General features: G+C 39.5%; 1 protein-coding gene across 1 annotated transcript in view; it reads right to left on the bottom strand.

Moving 5' to 3' along the window:
* Window positions 1–18,317, bottom strand: part of SEC63 (SEC63 homolog, protein translocation regulator) — a 61,553-nt gene that overhangs the window by 42,595 nt on the left and 641 nt on the right. The window contains exon 2 of the mRNA XM_027693820.1: window positions 88–187. Coding sequence (XP_027549621.1) covers window positions 88–187 — 100 coding nt within the window. The remainder of the gene's footprint in view (window positions 1–87; window positions 188–18,317) is intronic.

The raw sequence follows: 18,317 nt of genomic DNA, 5'->3' as shown, positions 1-18,317 counted from the left end.
GCTGCTTTGATTACAGAAAATATATTTTTATTAAAAAAACAGTAAGAATTGCTTTAATGAAAAGTCATGCAAATGAAATGTACATACTTTACTGTAGGAATTATGTTTTGTTGCGGTTGTAACAGTCGCAAACGGTACCACAAGCATCTTCCATATACATTTCTTATATTCTTTAATCGAATTTGCTCTATAAAAATAAAGAGAAATATTGTGATTAACCAAGCTGACAAAATGCAGAACAACAAAAATGTTGGAGTAGGCAGTACAAGGTCAGTTGGAGGACTGACAAAAGGTCCAGTATTACTGGAGGAAAGAATGCTTTTTATCCATTGAAGTGACACTGCACACCCATAGTCTTAAGAAGTGGGTTGGATTACTTTCTGCTACCTAAAAGGAATACATTCTGTTTCCCACATGCCACATAGCAACCATCACTTGTGAACTCAGCCTCTGCATGTCTAATACGCACCTGTAAACTTCGCCTCTGCCATTTTATACTCAACTCCAACAAGTTTCCCATTTCAGTATGTCAGCTACTGCGGGTAGGGAAAACAAACAGAATCTAATCCACATCCAAACTGGTGTCTGTATACAACTAAAGATTGCAGCGAGAGTAAGAGCTCCTTCCTCAATTCAAAATATGATGCATTTTCTTGCTCTTTGTGACATCTGCTTTTATAAGTTGCCTTCATTTGTGTTTTTTTGTTGAACAGGAAAAGGAAGGAAGATTAAAGTAATAGTTACTCGTAAGCCACATAGCTCAGTAATCCCTGCCCTTGGCAACGGAGTATCCACATTAATGACAAAGTAGCCAACAAGATCTCCTCCCATAGTCCTTTTAGGACAGGATGAGGTTGGAAGGAAATTGTATTTATACTGTCAAACATCACGATGAGGTATGGAAGCTCTCTCTGTTAAGAGTTTTAATTGTATTTCAGACTTAATGAAGACCAATCTAGCCTTGGTCAAGGAATTCTTTTATTCTAAGAAAAGTACAGTGGAAAGCAAATAGCTTGTATAGAATTTCTGTAAATACTGAAATTACATGTTAAAAAGTGACTTCAGTCCTGTTTAAGTAACTTGTCTATCCATAAACTATGCACTCTGACCTGCAACACTTCTGAACTGAGGAGGTCACTATTAATTACCTTACTTGCAAAAGAACGAGACCACTTGGCCCTTTTCAGGCTAAAGGAGAAAGAAATAAGAGAAAAAAAATTCATCCTGCCTCAATACATTTAGATATTGCTGGTGAAAAAAATTTAGAAAGACAATTGTGAATTATCTAAATATGGGAATTATATTAACAACTTTGATCTGAAGCACATGTCAGTCACATCCTACTAAGTCTTAAATCCACCTTTGGCCTTTTGACCAGGTGATGTCTTCACGGAATCATAGAATGGTTTGGGTTGAAAGGGACCTTAAAGATCATTTAGTCCAAGCTCCCTGCCATAGGCAGGGACACCTTTCACTAGGCCAGGTTACTTAAAGCCCCTTAAACTGATCTCAACTAAAACAGTAGTTATGATAGATGGAAACATTTATTATGGAAGGCAGTGACAACCTCTGTTTAGTTATTCTGAAGGTATTGGGAGGTGGGATACAGTGTTCAGTGATCTACTCAAATTTCTAAGCAAGAATGTAATTCAGATGAAAAATGCAGAACTCCAGTTTGCAGTCACCAAACCATTTGAGGCAGAGAAACATGACCATAAGTGCCAACGCTGTGTACCACGTCAACCATGAGTTCAGATTTAAGGCAGATCAGATGTGAGCATTGGATGTTATTTCAAACTCCGGTTGATTTGGCAGAGAGTGGGAACACAGATGACATGTGGCCACCCACAAACTAGTAAAGCAGACAAAAATTAAAGCTTGCAGAGACAAGGTACCAAAACAAGAAAAAGAAGTGTATCAGCTTATTCTAAACTACGTAATTCTAAAAAGTATAGCTTCCTCAAAATTCAATATGACATCAAACAACTTGATGCATTTCCTGAGAGTATTAGTAGTCCCATCACCCCCAAAGAGGGAGAAATGGAGGAGGATAATTCAATCCCCTGCATCCAATCCAACTCTTGCAGTGCTTCGAAATAAGCTTCCAAAATTGCCTCACTATTCTGTGCAACAGATAAACCACACACAAGTACTATGCAGCTCCCCTGCAAAGATTCTTCACATACCTGAAACAGGTACTACATGAAAACTTCTAAACAAAAAGAATATGACTAAAATTTGGTTAAACAATTGCCCAGTTAGTTTTATTCATGTAAGGCTTTAGAAAGCACTGTGAAGGAAAAGTTCAGCAGACAATGAAAACAGAGTGAAAATGCAACACTGACTACCTACTGGTAGAATGCAAATTAATCTGGCATTTTCTCTTTGCAACTTTTTTTTTTTTTTAGGACAAAAACTGTGGGAGATCTCTCTTGATTCAGAACCGGATCCTGCACAACCAGAAGTGAGCTAATTGTTACTCAGAATTAAACTACAATTTTTAAAGCAAAACTGAAGAGACACAGAACTAAACATAAAGCTGGCATTTCAAAAAAACCAAAAAAATAACACCATTAAAGACTAGACTGACAATTAAGTTATGAGGACTAAAAAGCTCTGCTACACAAACAGGAAGGAAAGTGTTCTGAAGGTTTTTAAATGGTCACTGGACAACTATGAGCCATAGTGTGATGCTTTTATGAAAAAGTCACTGATTATACTTGAACAAATGGGGCATCACAAGCCTCACAGAAGACACATGTGCTTACGTGAAGCCTAAATCCCTCATTTCAAATATTGTCAATGAATTCAGTCATTTGATGCTGAAGCAAGACAAAACCAACTGTTCAGCAGTTCAGCCTGGTCCAATCTGTATCACAGCCTCACTAACATTTCTGCAGCACAACCAAGAGGCAGTACTGTTTGGTCTCGGTCCTGACTGACCTGACTACACTGCTTGTAGAAATACCTAACATCAACGTGAAAATGTAGTACCAGTGCTCTTGGAGAAACAGAAGGTGACTAACAGAACTCTGTTTACTTAATCATGTAAAACTACACCTAATAGGATATGACTCCTTTTAGTGTTTTGCTAGGATGTTTTAGCAAGCTGCTGTGCCTTGTCTGTATAAACCTACACCACAATGCCCTGCTTCTCAAACCTGCTGATGTCCAGCCCTGCAAGGACCAGATAACCCTCTCCCTTCCCCACTTGGCATCCTCCCTGCAAGAACCACCAGTACCCTTTACCTTACCATGCCAAAAACCTTCCAAAAGTGCCTTAGAGAAAGGCACCTTGGAGAAACATAAAACAGTTGTGCAAGATAAACTGATGACTTGGCATAAAGTCAAATAATAACTGACCACTAACTGTGGTTTATAATTATCAGAGAATTGAGGTTTTGAAACAGTTTTCCAGTAACAGCTGCAGAAGACACATTTTGTGACCAGTCTGACAACAGCAACAAAAGAAAAACAAAAAGACCAACTCGAGGCAAGTGGTATGAGCAAAATTTAAGCCTCGTGAATATATCAACAGCACACACCTAACTCAGGTAAAAACTCCCTGGCAAAGGGAGTCCTGGAACAGGTATGCTGCACAGGGTGACCTCTTCAGCCAAATACCAAATGAAGGCATGATGCTAAGCAGCCACTGCATTTTTTACACATGCATCTGAACAGTTCTGGATCAAATCTAATTATAGTTGATTAAACAATATCAAAGCAAAAGCAGTTTATTAATCTTTTTCTGATCTTGGGATGGCAATGGTCTCATCTGACTATCAATCCCAGAAGGGAAAAGGGCACTAAAAAGATGAAGGATTTTTTACAGTTACCTGTTCAGAACATAAAGAAAGAATAAAGTCCTACTCAAACTGAGGCTAAAGCCCAGACTACTCAAATTCTTCAGAGGTACCCTGAGGCACTTCCTCTGTCACATGCCATCATTAACACATATAAACTTGTGGAATTCAAAAACAGGTAGCTACTTGGGCAAAAGAAGGAGTACAGACAGCATCACTCCCAGTTTAGGCAGAAAGCCACTGGCAAAATACCACACTGGGTAAGAAAGCTATATTCCTACTGTATCCAGGAAAAACACACCTCCTGTTTATTTACAGAAAATGTATGTGATTGCATCAAAGAAAATACTTATCTTGTTAGGAAGACACTGATTGCAGAAAAAATAAAAAATTAAAAAAAAAGATTTAAAAAAAAGAGGAAAAAAGAGGACAGAAAGTTTAAAAAAAAAAGAAAATAAGGACTATTTTTTAAAAAAGAAAATTAAAAAAGAACATTACAAAAGGAAAAGAAAAAGAAAGAAAATTTTAAAAGGCTAGCAAAGGTCAGAATACCTGTGCTTAACAAAAGCAGCAACATACTCCTAATGAGAAAGTTGTGGATAAACGAGGTCTTTTTTGCTTTGCCTTTGTCTCCCAAGGAACTTCCTTTTTACACAAGTGGATTTGCCATGCCACAGAACTGGCACACTGTCCTTGCAATATACTGCAGACCCTGATCGCACAGGAGTAAATACATTACATACCTCTCCAGGTAAAGCTCTGCAGTGAAATGTGAACTGTACCTTCTTTGGATTTTAGCTCTGGAATCCTTGTTCTGTCAGTGAAAGAGATTCAGAGTTTGAAAAGCAGAGGAGTTCCCCTGTTTCTTGTTGGTCCAGATCATTGCTCCCCATTACAGTATGAGAGCACTTCTGACAACATCCTTTGATGATCCATCTTTACAGGGAGACAAGCTGGGGGGAGGGTGGGGGTTGAGGGGCGAAATGTTTTTCCTTTAGTCAAAATGACTTCTCATTCAATGGGCAAAACCCTTAACAATAGTGAATCTCTCCTACGTTTTTAAAATAGGTATTAAACAGCCTTGAAAAGCAAAAGTATAATGCATCCCTGGGCTTTTGAGTTAATCTCACTAACAATAATCATTGCATCAAGATATTGTTAAAGCACCCTCTCAGAGGATGATGCCGACTGCAGTTCATTTCTGTAAATAATCTCGGGAAGCATCCCATGCTTGCTTTATTTCCCTCCAAATTGTTCCGGATGCATCCAAGGTTCCTGAGATACACAAGCAGATTTTTGCCAATACAATTCTGACTCACAAGGGTTCCCACAAGTACCTATGTATAATATCTTAACAAACATATGCGAATATCCAGCCAAAACTACATCTTAACATACTTTTCAAGTTCTCAAGAAATACAACTAGTACTGATACAAATGAAAATCTGTGTACCATCTCTTTCATTTATTCAGAAAGCACCATAGAATGGTTAGGTTGGAAGGGACCTTAAAGATCATCTAGTCCAAAACCCGCTATCCTGGGCAGGGATGCCACTCACTAGACCAGGTTGCTCGAAGCCCTGTGCAATCTGGCCTCGAACACCGCCAGGGACAGGGCATCCACAACTTCCTTCAGGGCAACCTCCTTCAGTACCTTGCCACCCTCACAGTAAAGAATTTCTGCCTAACATCTAATCTAAGTGTCTCCATGCTTTAAAAACACACAGATACACCGTCCTATAAGTATCCATCTGTGTAAAAAAGTCACTCCTTCTCTTTTTATAAGTCCTCTTTAAGTACTGAAAAGCCACAATAAGGTCTATTCAGAGCCTTTTCTTCTCCAGGCTGAACAACTTCAGTTCTCTCAGACTGTCTTCATAGAGGAGGTGCTCCAGCCCTCTGATCATATTCACGGCCCTCCTCTGGACTTCTTCCATCAAGTCCAGAGTTCTCGTACTGAGGACCCCAGACCTGGACATAGGTTTCACAAGATCGGAGCTGAGGGGCAGAACAACCTCCCTCGACCTGTTGGCCTCACTTCTCTTGAGGCAGCCCAGGATGCAGTTGGCTCTCTGGGCTGCAAGCACACACTGCTGGCTCATGTCCAGCTTTTCATCCACAAGAACCCCCACGTCCTTCTCCACAGGGCTGCTCTCAATGAGTTCTTCTCCAGCCTGTACTCATGTCTGGGATTGCCCTGACCCAAGTGCAGCACTTTGCACTTGGACTTGTTGAAACTCATGAGGTTCTCATGGGCCTACTTCTCAAGTTTGTCCAGGTTCCTCTGGAAAGCATCCCATCCTTCAGGAGTGTCAACTGTACCGTTCAGCTTTGTGTCATCTGCAAACTTGCTGAGGGTGCACTTGATCTTGCTATGTCAATGATAAATTTACTAAAGAGACAGAGCCCTGAGGGACATCCCTCAGCACCAGTATCTGCCTGGACATAGAGTCTTTGACCACAAGTCTCTGGCTGCACCCATCCAGCCAACTATTTATTCACTGAATAGTCCACCCTTCAATTTGTATTCCTCCAATCTGAAGATAAGGATGTCATGTGGGACCATCACAGAGGCCTTACAGAAATTTAGGTAGATGACATAGGTTGGTCTTCCCTTGTTGATATTGCAGTCAATTCCTTCGTATTCCAGGTGACAACATGGGTATCAGTGGAGAATGTTTAAGTAAACAATTGACTCCTCTTGGTCAGAACTTACATATGCCTCTGGAATATCCAGGTCTGTAAGCCAGAGGTGTCTAATTTTTCTGGGTGGGTAACCTAGACCACACAGTTCTTGGGTAAAAACAGAACAACTAAACACTCAGGTTGGAAGAGACCTCTGGAGATCACCTAATCCAACCCTGCTGCTCAGGAGGGTCAACAAAGCAGCTGCTCAAGGTCTGGCTGTAGGCCTTTGAGTATCTTCAAGGACAGAGAGCTCACTGTCCTTCTGAGCAGCCTGTTCTACAGTTTGATCATCCTCATGAGGCAATAATTTTTCTCATATCTGTCTCAACCTCTGTTCTTTACCCACCACACAATGGGTGAAGAACACAGTACACGCGAACACAGAAGGAAGCTACTCACAGGCTGGATTTGCTGTTTCCATAGATTGTGTCTACAACTGAGCCATGTCTGACTTTTAAGTTTGAAGTTAACCCATCTTACATATTTGTTTCCAAAGAAACAGGAGGATACACTTAATCCTTAGGTATGCTTGACAAATGATCTCTACCTAGACCTAACCTCCAGGTTCTGAAGGTCCCAAGAAGTGATCCAAAAGAAAACCTAAGGAAGATTCTTTTTCATTCTCCTGAGGAAAGAAAGAAGAATTACACACTCATTGGAAATGGGAAATTCTAGAAGTGATAGAATGGAAAGAGGTACGCGTGGAATTGTACAGAAAAGTTTTAATCTCCAAAATCTTGTTCTAGTTGCAACACAGGTCAGTTTCAGGGAAAAAAATACCACAAATAAGGCTATCGTCATCAGTACTCATACCTAAAGCATATAACAGTTTAAAAATATCATAGTCAATTTGTAGGACAGCCAAAAGCTACCAAAAAAACTAATACCCAAAATACATGGAACCCACCGGTTTTCCATCATTCTACCTCAAACAGCAGGAAAGAACAGAAGTACATCCTAGCCTCCTGTGTCCTTTCTACCTTCAGGCTACCAAGAAAAGCAAAGGCAGAAAGTCTAAAATACAGCTCCAGTGGACTTTGTGAGAAAGAGAAATAGGAAGGAAGAGGTGCACATGAAACATTCTGCCCACCAGATGCAGACAATTCATCTAAAGGAGAATACTGTTTGGTTTCAAAAGAAAATTACTTCTTTCAGCAAGGAACATAGAGTGACACAGTTCTGCAGCCCTAGGAAATGCCAAGATCACTTCAAAAACAGACTTTCACAAAACCTATTTGTAGCATGTCATCCTCTCTCTACACTTGAATGGAAAACTTGTACCTGTGGAAAGCATCAAGAGATGCAAGTAACACACATAGCATGCAAGTCTTGAGTAAAGGCTACAACCCAAGGTTACTGCAGCTCTAAACATGAAATCTGTTCTGTTAAAACTGAGAGCAACAGTCTCAGTCGAAATACTCTTTCTGGGTTTGCTGGTTTTTATTCAGGGTTCTACAGTTCTAATCCTCTAAACTGTGCACTAAATATGTTCTTCCCATTTACTTTTCAACAGCTATGTGTATGTATACATATACAAAATCTGAGGTCTTGGGCTTTTTCCTGCTTCAACAATCACAGAAATTAAACAATTGTATGAACAATTTATTTACTGAGGTCTTGAACTGAGGATCTCTGAACAAATTTACTTTTTAAGCACTGAACCATTTCTCAGATAACAGCTGATGAATACAAGTATGAAAAGGCTACCCTACTGCCTTACTAGGCCATTTTTGCTTAACTCTATTGCCATTTTCCTTGATAATTATTATAAAATAAGGCTCCACATGGATACAGTATAGTAACTGAGAACAATTTAAAAATCACAGTGTTAGGAAAAAACTCTACAAAAAAGCTACTAATGAACACTGATAATGATATTTTAAAGCAGTAACCCATCTTTGCCAGCAACTAAAAGGCAGGATTCAAACTCACAGTAAACTCACAAAGTCAGCAACTCCTCTGAAGTACTAAGCAATTTCAAACCTTATTATAATAGGATTGACTTGCAAAACTCCAAATTAAAGAGGCATGAAGCAAATTAAACTGATTTTAAAGGGTTCTAAAATGCATTTGCTTAAATCCAGAAGCCTTCAAATGACCACTAGTGTTTTCATTAGGATTTAAAAAAAAAAAGAAAAAAAAAGTGTGTTTCAGGACTTTGTACTGACCATAGCAGCGAAGAATGAAATGATCTAATAGATGCCTTCTAACTTTAAATCTATTATTGTAAGAATTGTCGTCATTACCTTGAGTTTAGCTATAAAGAGGTCATGTCCAAGTTAGCCTCTTCACTACAACATTCACAGCTGAATAACCTGATCCTACTTGTTTTCAAAGAGATTTTTTCTGTCTAGCAAATATTCATAGAAATAACCAAAAAAATAGCATGTGTTTTGAGTCACAGTAAAGCTCCAAACAGTCCATAAACTACAAAAAGTCCTGTGAAAGACTTTAATAGCAAGGCTGCTCTTTCCAGAGCATGTTTTGCAGCAACTACATTAAGCTTAAAAGGGACAAAAAGTAACCTAACTTTTCATTCACACAGTTCGACACAGAGGTGCCAACTAAAAGATAGCATTTGTTCCTAAAAATTTTAATAAACAGCAACAAAAGATGATTCAACATCTTGCAAGTTAACTTCTTTTCACAGTTTACTTACTCAAACCTTCTGTTTACAGTCAGCCTTGCTGGTCTCAGGGCACAGTTTCACATTGCACTACTCCTAATCAAGCCATTTCCAAACTTTGTCCTTCCTATTAGTATAAGGTCTTATTTGCACTGACAAAACCATCAGTGGGAATAACTATACTAAATTTTAAGCTACATCACCTAAATTATCAAATTTATAGTAGGGCTGGACCTACAGGTGTATTGTAAAACTTTAAGGGGATCTGAGAGGAATCAGAAAACTGACCATTTTAATATGGAACGACATCCATGTGAGTCAAGGTTATCAATTTTAGATAAAATCAACAACAACACTGGGCTCCAAGAATACACATTCTTAATTATTAGCTTGATTTTATCAGTTTAATGTGGTAGGAAACAAGAATTCATTCAATCCAAAACAAATGTAGACAAAAGTCACTTAGCATATCACCAATCACTGAACCTGTGTTCAGTGTTGTTCTGATGCACACCTCGAAGAAACTATAATAAAGGATCAAATTAGTGGACACAGGGATAAGTACCATACATCCACTTATCATCAGTGGGGCTTTTGTGAAGGTAAAGTCCTCTAAAGGAAGTAAACATATGGAAGAGGAGATACTACTGATACAGTCTGTGGTTTCCAAAAGGCTTTTGAAAGGTTCCTCTTAGAAGTCTTTCAGGACAACAATCTAACTATTGCAAAAATAAATATGTGACTAGAAGACAGAGTGAATGGCCAATTCTCACAGCAGAAGGAAATCACCAGGAGCGCTGTAGGAATTGGAACTACAACACTCACATTTCACTAATAAGTAACCTGAGTAAAAGGGTGAGTAGTAAAATAAGGTTTCTGGATAATTTTAACTTATTCTGGCATCCTGAAAAATTGTAAAGATCAAGCAAGTAGACTAAAGAATTCAGGGTATGAAAATGTGAAGAGCAATGGGAACTATGCTAATGTAATATGTACTATGATGAGCTTGAGGCTGACCATTATCTCTCAGGAATGGAATTTTGGTGTTGTGAAAAACTGCTCTGTATAAACCTCAGCTGAATGCTTATTAGTTATAAAAATCAAAGCAAATGTTTAGAGCATTCCTATGAGGAAAGGAGGGGAACATTACTCCACCACATAAGTTTGAGCCATGAACAAGCTTGAGGTTGTACATACCTCGAGTATGATGCACTGTCCTAGTCCCCACCTCCCAAAGAGGGGCAACTAGAAAACATTTGATTAAGGTGAACGAGAGTCATCAAACATATGACAAGATTTATGTCCAAAATATAAGCTACAAATCTTCCAGCTGGGAGAGAGTCAAGTGCAAGGAGAGGTAATGGAAGGCTGTAAAAAACCTAAGTGACAGCCAGGACAGACAGAACTGAATGTTTACTGCCTCTTCCAGTAGAGGAAATAAGGATCACCAAGTTAACATCAACAAATGGTGCAAAACAAAGCTGATTATTTGCAGTGTGGGCAGTCGAGCTGGTGACCTCCTTGCCATAGGATGGTATAGATGCTATAATAAAAGAGTCACTGAACTGAAAACCACTGGAAACAGGGAGAATGTGCAAAGGAAGCAGCATTTATGCTTGTCCCGTTATTCCTTCCTTAAGGCATACACTTCTGTAATACCACATAAAAAAGACACCTGACCTGACCCAGTATATCCATTCTTTTGTTTCTAAAGAAAAAAGGGTATTTGAAACTTCATTGGTAAGCCTCTGTGGAAGCCACAATCCTTGCAAATATTCTAGTTTCAAATAGTTCATCCAGCAAACCAAGATAAAGCAATCTTCTGAATTTAAAATGCTTGTAAGCAATTTTCTGTAAAAGGGAAATACTAAGTGAAAATGTGAAAACACCTCCTCAATCTTCTTAATTGTACAATTATTTAAAAACTGGCGCAGACACTAATCTTTTTGCTCAGGAAAGAAATTAAGTACCTATTTTGGGCCTCTCCCTGTTCTTAGTATGTTCTAGCCAGCACGACCCCCCTCACCATGAAATGGAGACATGGGTGTCTGGTCCTGGCTAATAACTGAGGGAAAGGCCTACAAACCCCACAGGGGGAGAAGGTAGCACTGCAGAGTGCAAGGATGCAGCAGAAGCCTAGTTTATACTTATTCAAATTGCTTCACAGGCATGGTTTTGAAGAACAAATAATAATAAAAAAAAAAAACAAACCCCCACAACAAACAAACAAACAAACCAAACCAAACCAACCAACCACAAAAAAACAACGGAATCGCTGTTGATTCCATTCTTTGCCATTTACCTTGCTCCTCTCTAAAAATTCCTGCTCCCCCTGCAAGAATGGCTTAGCTGCTCATAAGACCATAACTGAATCATGACACTTTACTACTGAATATATCAGGTTAGATAGCACCAACTTGAATTCTCTAATACATAGCCTGTATATCCTGATAGTTTAGTATCATCTGTGTGAGTAATGAAGATACCCTTGCAGCAAATATGAACTGAACAAGGTGTGTAATAAAACTTAGGACACAGTTTTTATAAGCTTCCATAACAAAGGTTGAATTTTTTAAAAATAGAAACTACTTTATTTTCATGTGCATGCAATGAAAGTAAAGTTCTTGTAATAGCTTGGTCTTCAACTTGCCACAAAAAGCTCTTCAGAGTTAAGTGTTCTGGACAGTCTTGAAACTACTCAACTAATCTCTAACAAAGGGCTATTAATTTTATTTTACTGCTTGGAAGCAACAGTGCTCATAATAACATTACAATAGCTAAAAAACTTCATGAAATGACACTTTTTTTTTCCCCAAATAACAGAGCAGTTTGGATAACTCTATTCAAATGCTTTGTTTTGAAAAGTATTTTTAGAGATAATTGCTAGGCATTACTAGTAACATCTCATAACGTTTGCCCCTTCTTCAAATGTTTCTCAAAAAAAACCCTACTGCTTCAAAATAGCAATATAGTAAAAAAACTATCAAAATAGTGTTAAGCATCACCATTACATTGTATTCTGCCTTCTAACAGTTACCTAATAAGCTGTATTTTTCTGAACTTAAAATGGTTTAAGTCAACCACGGTACACTCAGTCTCTCAGTACCTCAAAAATCTCAATTTGTACGTAGGAACAGTTCTTAAATGCATAACTGCGTTTCACTGACTCTCCTCTCACTTCCTGACACAATGATGAAAGGTTATATTAACAGGAAAGGATAAGCATACACACATATGGGCACAAAATGCTTATATTCACAGATATCAAGTTTTTACACTCATGCTTATCCACCACAGTAGCAATGAGCACGGCATCCTGTGGTTTTATCCTGTCCTTTACCAGCATCCTGTACTTTATCCTGTATTACCAAATACCAAAATGCTGTGAAATACTTTTGGAGTAAGGTTAACAAGACTTCAGTGAGCTGTGGCCAAGAACAGGCATCACAATTAACCCACTCCAACCAATCTTATCTCACACCAGCGGGTTAGAAGCAGCACAGAAGAATTTTACCAGGAATGGAAGCAGCATCTCCCCCAGCTGCTGTGGGGTAGAAATGCTCATTACTCCACTACAGATAAAACAGAAGAATCACTGCCTGCATTCTCTGCACTGGCTTGAGTCACATCTAAGGACTCACTGTTTGTCCTTAGAGAGCCAAATAAACTTTATAGCCTCTGTTCCCCTACTTCCAAGTTAAAGCAGAGGATTAATATGAATCTCTGAAAACAGCCTCAAGATATACAGATGAAAAGTGTACAGAAAAATTACACAGAAACCTTCATATTTACACTACTACATAAAGAGATCCAGTATAGTGAGCAGGTATACAGAGAAACAGGGTTTTAATACAGAAGATCTTTCTCAGGTCTTCTACTCAAGGTTTTGAAAGTGAGTGTCAAGTACTGGCTACCTACAGAAGTATGCAAAAAAACCCACTGCTTCAAAACAGCATTACAGTAAAAAATTAACAAAGTAGTATTAAGTGTCAACATTACATTATAGTCCCCCTTTAATAGTCACCTAGTAAGCTGTATTTTTGAAATATTTCTGCACTCTGCCCAGCCTCAAAGCAAAAAGGCTGGCCTAGAACCAGAGCTCTCAAACTGCCTATGCTACTTCCTAGAGGCATGGCATCTTCAAAGATTAGCAGGGAATAGCCTCTTTTAGCCAGATTTTCTAAAGGTTTTCTTTGTATTGACCCAGTGCTCTTCAAGAAAATTTTACTACATCTCAAACAGAAACACTTGAGAGGGGAGAGTGCAAGGGAAGAAGATTAAAGAGCAACAGGACAACAAATAGCCAGGGTTCCCCAACAACAGCAACACCCCCCCCCAAAAAAAAACTAAACACAAACAACCAACTAAAACCAAACAAACAAAAAAACCCACTCTGTATGGATCTCTATTACAATGAAAGTACACTGAACAGCTTTTATCCATTTCATATCATTACTTTTTCCTACACACAAAAATGCAGCAGATCTTTTTTCTTTTTTTTTAATCTTTTCTACAGCATTTCTATTCTTACACTTCCAGAAGGAAGACCTATGTTCCAAGCAGAATAGCTCCTACAGCCTCTTTTCTATCAGAGACTGCAAACTTTTATTAACGGTATCCCTGCATTCACAGCTGTTAATCTTTGGGGGTTTTGAACTATTTTCAACACCTTCTTTTTGTTCATGTTACTGTAAAAGACTCAGGACAGAGACATTTATTCTTTCCAGCAACTTTGTAATACATTATGAATACCCAATGCCCTAAAACAGGATAATTTATTTAACACAGACCTAAAAAAACTAAAAACAATGGATAAAATGAAAAACTTCCAGATAGATGCACTTAACTACAAAGCACATCACAACCTATGACCACCTGTTCCAGCACAGCTTTATGAGTCTCAATTCAGCAGCACAGGTGGAAGTCAAAAAGTACACAACGTTCAGCAAACACATCAGCATTGTGCAACAACTAGCAAATTATCCAACTAAACTCATTCACCTCTTGTTCTCCATTTCCTTTCTACATTCTGACATTTAATCTACACAAGCCTTCACTGAAACTGGTTCAAAGCAAGTCCAACAATAGAAAGATACTTTGATGGGCACTCCTCCTCCACAAATTGCTGAGAAAAAAACATCTTTTCTTCAACTCTTGCAATTGTTTTTGAAAGACAACTTAAAAATTCCCATTGCAGAAAATACTTTCTCATTAAGAAGTGAATCTGCATCAGAATAACTTTTTAGCAATCGTATTTTTTGTTCCCAGTTGAGAGCAGTCCTTGCAATAGTTTTCCTCACAGTAATTAGGCTAAATTTATGCCAGTATTTTCCCAAAACAGAGGTGATCCAGAAAAAGTATGAAATTCTTTTAGTAATAAAACGCATATACACACATATGTTCTCAAGATACCAGTCAAGGATAAACAATATAGCAGTTTCACCATCACCTGAAGCCATCACCACCACTGAAAGGATCAATCTTCTTCCCTCACTGTCACATCCTGTACCACCCCAAGCATCCACAAAGTCCTACCCAGAAACTAACACACATTAAAAGCAAGACTGAGAGAAGAAAAAAAAAAAAGCCAAAAATTAATCTCAGCTAAAACAAGCTTATTCCAGTCACCCACACTGCTCGGGTGCTCTATTTGGCACAAGGGAGGGTGAGAAATAAGACTTACTCTGTTAGAGCACTACTACCTTGGATGCAGTTATGAAACTGCAGCCCAAGACACAACGCTGAACAATTAACCTTTTATAAGTGCCTTATTAGCTCTAGAGTGAACACCGAGGAGGTAAAGTCATTGGGAAAAATGCAGTTTAAAAAGTCAATTATCTGCTTGTTCGGTTTATCAAAGCCGAGGTAATGAAATTACAGGACAGTTCACAGGGTGACTAGCATACCACAGCAAAACCCTCCCAAATATTAGTACCCACCCCTACTGCAAGCTGCAGCAATACTTCATATGGACTCTCTCAGAATGCCTGGAGAAGGCAGGTTTAGACACTCAGGAAATAAAGGAAGCTCAAATTTTACTCAGGACTTTTGAGACACAAATCATGCTGTTCTTCCCAACAGTAGAACTGAAAAGGCCTTTCAGAAGTTTATTTTTAAGAAGCACTAACAGCAAAATCTTAATGGCTCTCCTACTAAAAATCTGACATTAGGTAACACACTTTGAGTTTCCTCCACATAGTAAAGCAATATAGACACAGTCTTACTCTCCAATCTTCACTATATCAAAAACAAACACTGACTTTTGGGGGGTTTTATTTATTCTATGAGCATTTATTACAAAACTACAGTACAGAACAAATCCTAGAATGTTACAGGCCCTCAGCAATTCCCAGATTTTTGCTGTTCCTCTCCCTCCACTGGCACTCTACTGTATCACGTACCAGCAATCCATGGCAGTGCGTTTATAGAAGGCAACTGCAAGCACCGAAGGCTCGACTTCCCCGCTAAAAGCATTTCACTCTTGCTTCAGACTAGCTCTAGTCTGGTCTTGCAAAACAATGTGGCTGAAGCTCATCTTCCAACCTAGTTTTTACCAAAAAAGGAATCTGGTCTGTGTCTTCTGGACGCTCTGCTTTGCATTGCAAAAAGGGTCTTGAAGCAAGGAGGACAGGCATCTCTGCTTCAAAAGTTCCCTCTGACCTGCTCTTTTCACTGCCTGCAGGCTCTCCTCCAGCTGGAGCTGAAACAGCTCACCTGTCCAGCTGCACTTCACCAAGTCCACCCAGGGCCACAAAGGCTGGGTTCTCTAGCATAGGTAGGGCAAAACACAGTTCCACAACAAAAATGTTAGTTAGTTCTACACACAGAGAGCAGAGGTCTTGGCAGAGCTTATTCAATTTAACCCAGCACTGCGCCCCTCTGGTTGGAAACCCTGCCCTAAATGAGCATAAAAATAAACATCTCATATCAATGTCCAGATATTCCTGCTCACTAAAGTAATCAGGAACTAGCAGTGCTGGAAGACTTCAAGACATAGGCCTTCTCTCAGCTTCTGAAATGTGTTTTGGTTTTGTCTTGGTTTGTTGGTTTTTTTAAACTAGTGAATTACTCTGAAAACATAAAGTCATGGCTAAACAATCCATACTTTGCATCATTACAAGGTTTTAATTTATTCTTGAAATCTGGTTCAAATGCCAGGACAGCTGTGAGAAAACTACTGAGGGCATTTTGCTGGAAATGAGCCGCCCAAGAGCCATACAATTAAACAACTCAAACAACACAATATTCTACTACTTAGCAGACTTAGTAAGATCTTACTTAATAGATCAACATTAGTTCCCAGTGTTGACCTGCACAACACCTCAACTCTTCATTTAAAAAGAGTCTGCGGAACAGAACTCACTCAGGAGACTGCAGGCACACTATTAATCTATATGCTAAAAATCGGACTATATTCACATTTTAAAATCCATTAAGATAATTATGAGGCAGAACCATTCATTGCTATGCCTGGTAATTTTCACTTAGTTGATTCATTTTTTTGTATCAACAGCATAATAAAATTTATCTTTTGTTTTGGAAAGTATGGTTTGATACAATCTTGTAAGAATCTAGCACTAACTGCAGAACAACATGCAACAGGCCTTCCATACGCTGGACGATGCTGGCTAGAGGGAAAGAAGTTATTAATGTTTAATGGCAGGCCTATTTGAAAACTGAGTAAAATCCATATAGCCATATTCCAAAGTCAGGTTTTCATTTCCTGCCATTCTGTAAGAATATCTGAAGATCAAATATGTAAGGTGAGTAAAGTGTTTCCAAGTTTGACACCATTTCTACAGCTTTTCCTGCTTCTGTCAGCCCCTTGAAACTGAAGTTAACATCACTCAGTGTCCCTGCTGGCCATACCATTCTGCACAGCATCTCAAGTAAGTCACAACCATTTTCCCAAGAAGCAGCTCCTAAGAACTACAGAGGAAGTAAAGCATTATTCAAGAGAAAGAGCAATTTTCTCCCCCACTGCCTCCCACCCTTCACCAGAACAAAAATAAAATAAAAATATCGAGTTTTGGAGAAAGGTTACAGACGTAATCTTCTCTCTCAGATCCCCTGCTCCTTAAATAGAACCCAAAGATTACAAAACATCTTCAACAACAGTAACACCTCCCTCTTGCAACAGTCAGGACACAGAAAGATGAGGCAGCTCTTTCTTTTCAGCAGAAAGAGCTAACTCCTCAGCCATACAACAGGTAGTATCTGGAGGGCAGAGACCAATCCTCCAAAGAGGCTCTGTCAGAAGCCACATCTGTCAGCAATCACCAAAACATTTGTTGTCTTACTCCCTAACAGAAAGTACAGGATTAAGATTTCATTGCTGAGTATTTCTTTTACATATAAAACTAAGTTAAGCAGAACCTGGCAAGCCATTTAAAACAGCATCAAAACCACCTAGTAACCACCAGATAGTACACATAAAAAGATGCAGGGAGCAAAAGGGATTCTTCACAGATTTCAAGGCACAAGTGTTCTTAAGAGGTCTGTAGGTTTCAGCGATGGGAATCAGCATCAAGCATCCCTGATCTACTCAGCATTTACTATCCTGCTTTTAAATACAATTTCTACAGCCTTTTTAATCTCAAAACTGCGGTTAAAAATGTGTTCCTGTGCAGCCCATATACCAAAACGCCTTCTCCTTCCAAGAATAGAGGGATGCAGTAAAGACAAAGAGGAAAATTACTTTGGAAATAAAATTCTGAACTATTAGGAGAAACTTTTTAACACAGCTCGGTGACACAAGCATCCCCCCGAAGGGTGGAACAGAAATGTAACCCTTCGGACATTTAACCGCGACTTGTAGCGGGAAAAAATTAAATCCTCTTTTCACACTCGCTGTGACCTTATGGCATATAAAAGCAGAGCCCGGTAACTTTTCCTCTCTGGCCTCAACTCAATAGCTTATTCTCTTTTCCACGGTTAAAATTTAGGTCACCCGCCCTGAAACACTCCGGGAAGGCAGGGAGGAAAACCCAAGCCCCAAACAAAGCCCCGGACCCCGGCGCAGCGATGACTCTGCAGGAGCAGCGGCGCAGAGCCGGGCGGGCTCGGGGGGGGGCGGCCCCTCGGACCCCCCGGGCACCGCTCGATGGCTGACGGCGAACACCCCGCGGGGCCGCCGCCCCCCGCCCGCCGCATCCGGGGGTCGCGGGGCAGGGCCGGGCCGGCCGGGCGCCCCGGCTGGG

The sequence above is a fragment of the Neopelma chrysocephalum genome, unplaced genomic scaffold (genome assembly GCF_003984885.1).
Source record: "Neopelma chrysocephalum unplaced genomic scaffold, ASM398488v2 Primary Assembly neopelma1_23, whole genome shotgun sequence".
Taxonomy (NCBI): Eukaryota; Metazoa; Chordata; class Aves; order Passeriformes; family Pipridae; genus Neopelma; species Neopelma chrysocephalum.
This window is presented reverse-complemented; position numbering and strand designations above follow the sequence as displayed.